The sequence below is a fragment of the Hippoglossus stenolepis genome, chromosome 19, assembly GCF_022539355.2.
Source record: "Hippoglossus stenolepis isolate QCI-W04-F060 chromosome 19, HSTE1.2, whole genome shotgun sequence".
NCBI lineage: Eukaryota > Metazoa > Chordata > Actinopteri > Pleuronectiformes > Pleuronectidae > Hippoglossus > Hippoglossus stenolepis.
Window position 1 is genome coordinate 5303478 of NC_061501.1, and position 7471 is coordinate 5310948.

Below are 7471 nucleotides of genomic sequence, written 5' to 3' on the forward strand. Positions count from 1 at the left end.
ACGCTTCAGGGTTTCACATCTGCACAGTGAAAGAATAAAAGCAGGAACAAAGCGAAACAGTACAAAGTCCACTGTCACTATTGACCAGTAAATCAAAGACATCTCGGCGCCGGGTTGCACAGTATCATCTTATGCCAGTGCATTGGGTTAATTGGGACCCGACCAGATACATTTGTAGCAGAAAGCGCCTCGATTAGAGCCTCCTAAGATGTGAGATCATGTGAACAGACCACCTGTGGGGCTTTCATTGCTATTTCAATATCATTCATGTCAAGGCCCCTGCACTCACTGACACAGCTTGAGCCGAGGGGAAAAGATGTTTCAATTCAGGCCCTTCGAGAGAGAGAGAGAGAGAGAGAGAGAGAGAGAAAACCCAAACACAAGACGCAGGGGCTCTGGCAGGTTTCAGCTCTGACAAATCCAGCAAAAAAAAAAAAAAAAAAGAGGGTTTCCATAATGCTCTTTCAATTGTGGGACGTCTATCAAAGCGTCCAAATGGGGACGTTTAGGGGGAACCTTGGCACATCAGACACCCACTCCTAATACACACCACCTTTTATTCTGGGGGCCGTTAAAAAAGAAAGATCAAAGTTTCCTGCAGATGAAAAGGGTCCGTTCCCTGCATTTATACCCCCATTCACCCACTCCCTCTTTTTGCTAAATTAAGAAAGCGGGCTTCGGCAGGCATGTGAAGAGGACTCTTAACAATTATGGAGATGCTCCAAACGCAACCCCTGCCTCTAATTACCGGCCTGTGATGGTTTAAAAAGGGGGCTTCCCTTTTAGCCAGGACCCCCTCAAAAAAAGCTGCTGTTTGCTGCTGCCGGTGACCACAAGTAACCACAGAGTGCGCCTGGAACTGCATGATGGGAAACACACCACAAAAGTTCCACATGTTACTCAGATTCATCACCATGTTTTATTGTCAAAATAAAGGTCATATTTGCTTTCTCACAAAAAAGAGACATCTACACTTTGTACAAATTTACAATAGCTTATAAAGTTTTTCTTTTTATACACAAATGTACACATTTTTACATAACTTTTATATAAATACACTTTGAAATTACAAAAAACTGAAAGACCCGTAAAAAATACTTGGGCACTATCTTAAGGCTTTTAATTTAAACTATCTTTGATGTGATTGAATGATACAATGTTATCTGGCACTATGGAGATAAAATGGTAATAATAATAATTAAAAAAAAGCCAAATGCTCTTTGTGTGAAGCTCCTTTACGGACCAAACTGTCATGTAAGTAATGCCCAGTTTGCGTAAAAGCTTCCTGCCTGTACCACTAATACATATAAACAGGGAGGAATTAAGCTCTGTGAATGCCAGGTACATTGTCTCAACAGTTTCTCTCCCCCCCAACAGAGGTGTGTGTGTGTGGGGGAAAGGGGTGAGGACAGGGGGGGGGACACCTCAGCAGCAGTTCATTACAATGCAAATTGGTTAAGACAGGGAGTGATGGGTTATCTCCCAAACGATTAGCAGTCCACAATAAGGTCGCTTTTGTTTTTACGCACTCAAACCTGGGACAATGGCATCTGCTTGGGACAGGACACGGAGCTCGCCGTGCCCGACCTCCACGTCAGGCCCGTGCTCACGTCGCTGTACATGGAGCCGCTGGTGCCTTTGCTCCCCCAGCAGCACCGCGTGCAGAAAGTCCTCCACGAGTCCAGGGTCTTGCCGGACCAGATCCACACCCCGGACGTGATGCCCACCAGAAGGCACATAAAGTACTTTAACATAAAAACTGCATAGTCCGGACTCCTGCGGTCCCGCTCCAGTAAACAGTTGGAGCAGTTGTGCGTAATCTCCCAGCTCTGCCTGTTGTGCTGCTCGTAAAAGTAACACGCCACTATGATAGTCGCTGGCACCGTGTACAGCACCGTGAAGATGCCTATTCTGATCATGAGCTTCTCCAGTTTGTCAGTTTTGGTGCCACCTTGCTTGATGACGCTCCGGATCCTGAACAGGGACACAAATCCGGCCAGGAGGAACATGGTGCCGATGAATAAATAAATCACCAAGGGGGCGAGCACGAAGCCCCGCAGGTTGTCCAGGTTCTGGTTCCCCACGTAGCAGATGCCGGCCACCGAGTCCCCGTCCACGGAGCTCAGCGCCAGCACCGCGATGGACTTCATGCTGGGGATGAGCCAGGCGGCCAGGTGGAAGTACTGGGAGTAGCTCGCGATCGCCTCGTTGCCCCACTTCATCCCGGCCGCCAGGAACCAGGTGAGGGAGAGGATGACCCACCAGATGGAGCTGGCCATGCCGAAGAAGTAGATGAGGAGGAAGACCACGGTGCAGAGCGCGGGCCCCGTGGTCTCGTAGTGGATGTGCTCCACGTCGAACTCCCGGTTGCACGCCACTTTCTCGTGCCCGGCGATGAGTCGCACGATGTAGCCGATGGACACGAACATGTAGCACGCTGACAGGAAGATGATGGGTCTCTCCGGGTACTTGAAGCGCTCCATGTCGATGAGGAAAGTGGCGACCGTGGCGAAAGTTGACACGAAGCACAACACGGACCAAAGTCCTATCCAAAACGCGGTGAACGCTCGCTCGTCGTGCGTAAAGTAGGGGTTGTGGCACGGCATGGCACAGTTCGGGATCTGTCCTGTTTTGACGCGGTTGTAAAGAGGGTGACGGTCCGTGTTCACCGGCACCATGGGCTCCAGACACTTGCACCCCGGCTCACACGGCGAGGCAGGCGGCTTGTATTTCCCAGGCGCGCCGGGTCTGCCGGGCTTAGTTTTCGGCGGATTGTAACCCTTACCGGGGTGGTTGGTGGGTTTGGAGAGCACCGGGGACACTGTGGTGGAGTCTGTCCGATTGTAATCCATGCACAGGGTGTCGGGGTTGCCCTGCACCGGCAGCAGGTCACACTTCATCCTGTCCGGCCAGGGGAAGCCGTACTGCCGCATGAGGGGAGCGCAGCCCGCCCGGGCTCTCTCGCACACGCTCCGGCACGGCGGCAGAGGTTTCTTGTAGTCCTCCAGGCAGATCGGGGTGTACATGCTGCACAGGAAAAACTTCAGGTCCGGGGAGCACTGGATCTCGACCAGAGGCCAGAACTGGTGCACCTCCAGTCCCGCCTCGTCCTGCGTGTCGTGGTTGAACTGGTTGGGCATGTAGGTGTAGTTGTAGCCGATCCCCTTGCACAGGGGCACGGCTATCTCCTGGCAGGTGATCTCCTTGGCCGTGGTGCAGCTGGATCGGGGCAGCAGAGCGAGGGAGAGGAGCAGGTAAATCCCAAACAGGTCCATGGTCTCCGGCGCGGCGCGGCGCGTCCCCCCTCTGCTTCTTCTGCTGCTACGGTACAAATAAATCCTCTCAGCCGCCTGCGCTTGGCTGCGCTCCCGCTAAACGTTGCGCAGCGAGCCCATCTCGCTCCTCTCGGGATCTCGCACGGAGTTGCGAGCGATGTGCAAGCCGTGTTTACTTTGGGGGCTGATGATGATGAGGAGGAGGAGGAGGAGGAGGAGGAGGAGAGGAGAAAACGAGCCTTCAGGGCGGCGAGCGGCAGTCAAGATGGCTGAGAGATGAATCCAGCTTCTCCTGGAGGCTGCGCTCTGTATCCTCTGGTGTCCGAGTAAAAAACACAAAGTGCTGCTGTCCGACCCACAAATAGAAAAAACCGTGGGGCCTTGTTTCTTTCTTTCAATAAACACATCGACTACATTCAGTCGGCTCGTCCCACCTTAGTCCTGGTTCCCATACAAATCATCAGCCTGGGAGACTGAGCGCTGCCGATATATACCACGGCCGGACTGGCTCCACCTCCCGGGGCCGCTGCTCCAATCACAGAGCGGCGGGGGTGGTGCTTCACATGTGTCAATCATGTCTTTTTCTTCTTTACCCCAAATGTTTTGTTATAAGGCTCATGATCATATCAGCTCGTAGCCAGAGTCTGTGGCACAGGGATGTGGATGACATGGAGAACACTGCGACGCATGGTTATGTACAGTTGATGATTCATAAAACACACCCTGGAACCATATAAACCCATTTATATCATATTTAGTCAAAAACTGTTTTCAAAATAAAGTTCAGTGTAAGGTGTTTGTTTACAGATGTGTGTCAAGCACTGTGCTCTTGGAATAAAGTATAATAACCCTGTGATGAATTCCTAAAAAACAAAATCCAAAGATTAAAATCTATTCCAGATATTAAGATCATAATATTCTAATATTCATATTATGGTGCTACATATATAACTGTCTAACTGCTACAAGAACACCAGAAGATCTGTTGGTAAGAATTTTACGCACAGGATCTGTCAATAAGAAAATTACGCACAATCTCCCCCCTGCGACCACACTTTCTGCTCAGTGTCTCGTAACTTCCTCAAACACACAATCTTTGATAGTGCCACAACACAACAATGGTAACACGTACACCAGACAGAGAGAGGAAGCGTCTATAGCCTCAGATGATTGTTTCTGTGTGTGTGAGTGAGTGCGTAAGAGAGGCCAGTTGGGTAAATTGGCTAATTTGCGCATGATAAGACTGCCCAGGGAGCTGTCTGCGCTCGTTTTATTTTTTAAATGAGGTGCTAATGTTTCGTTTAACGCTCGCACACAGCTCCGCGGGAGGCGTAATTGCGCGAGGCAAAGACCAAGCGCGGCAGACTCACGGAGCGCGCGCCTCCACACGCACGGTTCACATGCCCACGGAGGCTGTGTGAGGATCTCTGATTCCACACTCATCTCATTGAACCGCCTCGAGAAGGGTTCGGTGGAGAGTGGGTCGTTATTTTTCCCTCAGATTTAAACTGAACAGCAGTTGTGTGATTTGGCTTCAGGCACAGAAATGGTCCGTGTGATATTTGCAGTGGTGACAAAGTACATTTTATTCACATGCGACTTAAGAGCAATTGTGAGATACTTGAAGTGCACTTGAATTCCTCCACGTCCGGGGGGATTTCTCCACCATAGGCTACACTTCAGAGTGAAATGCTGTACTTTGTGCTCCTCTTTATCATGTCTGCCAACTGGCTTGACTTAATACATTTCACATATAAAACATATGAGCACACACAGATTAAACTACCCAAAAGTAAACAGTTTATAACTCGGGGGACACTTTGCTGCACAAAAGGTGCTTTTACTTTTGACTTTTTCCTTCTTTTACTCAAGTGATATTTTGCAGACAGGATCTTTACTCGCACTGCACTCAAACTAATAATCTTAATGTTTGTGTAGTAACCAAACAAAGTGTCACCACTCTGCAAACAAAGCAAATCATGGTCTTTTTCTTATCCGGACCGAGACCACCTCTTTCGTTTAGACACAATTTTGCTCCATTGGTCTGAGGTCTGGGCTGGACCTTTCCCACCTGTTATTTTAGTTCGGACTTATCTGAAAAGTCCAGAGTTAAACAGAGTTGTGTCTCCATTGTAACATTGACAGCCAGTGACACCCATGGGAAATATAATAGTTCTACCAAACCATGAAGTTACGGTATACAACTACACTAGCAACAAAATAAAAGGAAAGGAAGTCGCACATAATAATGAATTAGCTGTGATAAAACATAACTGACACGATAAGTGCCTTTTCATACCTTTTGAGGACATTTACCTTCTGTTACCCAGTAACTGCATGACTTGTACTTGTGCTGGACACCAGTAAATTGTCAAAATGTTTTTTGCTTTTAAAATATAAATTCCCAAATATCTTTCTACATAAGTACAACTCATATATGCCGGATTCTGCTGCAAAGGCTGAAATCTTTCCTAATCATTTCATATCAGATATTGAACTCATGAGTTACTGATGCACTGCACAAGGATGTTAAAAATATATTCGTACGCACTAAAAATATATTTTTAAAAAAAACAACAAAAACAATTGGGATGTGTAATTGATGCCGTGTTATCATGACTATCATTACTGTCTCTATCACAGACGGTTCGGGAATTTAAATGAATGCAGCTTCTGTTCGAACGAGGCGAGCGAGGCCAGACATGTGATCGGCACATCTGTTCGAAACTCGATATTCATTTCCCCAACAAGAGATCCCTCTTGTTGAACAGACATTTTGTCCTCGACTGTGAGCGTGCGCACACACGCACACACACACACACACACACACACACACACACACACACACAGTTCGTGCAAAGTCTGGGTGCTCGGAGGCCAATGTGTGGTCTTAAAATGCAACCGGTGTTAAAAAGAGGGCATCTTCCTCCGAGTTTCTCATCCAAGCAAAACGCAGCATCGTGTGCCAGGGCCGGGCTGGTGTTGGGAGTTCAAGTTTGGAGGTATTGTGTTTGGAGTGGAGCCAGGTCTTTATCATGTGACGCCGCTTTTCTTTTTTTTCTTTAACAGAATGAATAGAATAAGCCAGAGCGAGCCGAGCATCTGCTGAGCACAGATTGATTAAGTGACTCGCCGGCGAGAGATAACAAGGAGGGAGCTCAGTTAATGGCTGTTTGCTTTTGATTAGGAAACAAGAGTTCGGCTGGTGGAGGTATTTGTGTATGTTTGTGCGCACAATGGATGGCGTGATATTTCCTCCACAATAAACCCTGCTACTTGAGATGTGTGAAAGCCCGACACGTAATAACAGAGGGAGTGAGGGAAGGTGCTGGTCACCGTGTGGGAGAGTGATGGAGGGAACGGAGGGAGGATAGATGAGAGCGGGAGAGGGCAGTGTTTCTGTACAGAGATAATGATTTACTCTGAGGAAATCTCGTCTCCTGTGTGCAACGCAGAGCTGCACGCTGTGAGGAACCCCCCAGATTAAGGCTCCATCCACGTTATCATTTTCAATCAAAAAAAATCTCTGTCCACACAAGTGTTTTGGCTTTGTTTCAGTTTTAATACCCGTCCAGACTAAAACGCCTGACATACCACGTGACCACTAACACACACCGTGCATGTGCGTGCCGGTGTAATCAGTCGGATAATAGCTCGTCTCCTACACATGTAATCTATTGTTTTATCGTAAAAAGGCAGAATTGAACTGCTTTTAGCAAAAGCAACAGGGTCAGCAAGACTTGATTATCCTTGTTGCATTCTACAAGGGGGGGTCTTGTGATAGGAGAATGAAAACATCCAATCAGCAAGCGGTTGTGTCTACGTCATGTTTCTAAACATCTCCATTTCTGCCTGTCAAGACTAAAATGCTGCGCTGGAGTTTTCAAACTCAAACGGGTCCAGCAAACGTCTCCGTTTCAGGCGGCTCTGAAACCACTTTGGACGTCAGGTGGATGCGTTGCAGAGTTGATGTGGTCTGGATGTAGCCTGAAGCCTCAAAGAAATACTCTCAGACCAATGAATAATATCCACATCACATCGAGATCCAGAAGTTAATGTGTTCAGTTTAAAGTCCCTTTCTGTCCCTGGGAATCAAGTGCTCCCGCTGAAGAGAGGAGGCCCATCGAACGCGACTGCTCTCCAGATCCCGGCCTCAACTCGGAGATGGCGAGACGGAGATATGCTAATGCAACTTT

The 7471-nt window shown here is 48.2% G+C and overlaps 1 protein-coding gene across 1 annotated transcript; it reads right to left on the reverse strand.

Moving 5' to 3' along the window:
- Positions 1–900: 900 nt before the first annotated feature.
- Positions 901–3725, reverse strand: fzd8a (frizzled class receptor 8a). The gene has a single exon (XM_035143068.2). The coding sequence runs from the start codon at positions 3273–3275 to the stop codon at positions 1530–1532; it is 1746 nt and encodes a 581-aa protein (XP_034998959.1). The 5' UTR covers positions 3276–3725; the 3' UTR covers positions 901–1529.
- Between the last annotated feature and the right edge of the window lie 3746 nt (positions 3726–7471).

Bases quoted from the DNA above. Each gene is read 5' to 3' on its own strand.
- fzd8a (XM_035143068.2), bottom strand. From the start codon at position 3,275: ATGGACCTGTTTGGGATTTACCTGCTCCTCTCCCTCGCTCTGCTGCCC.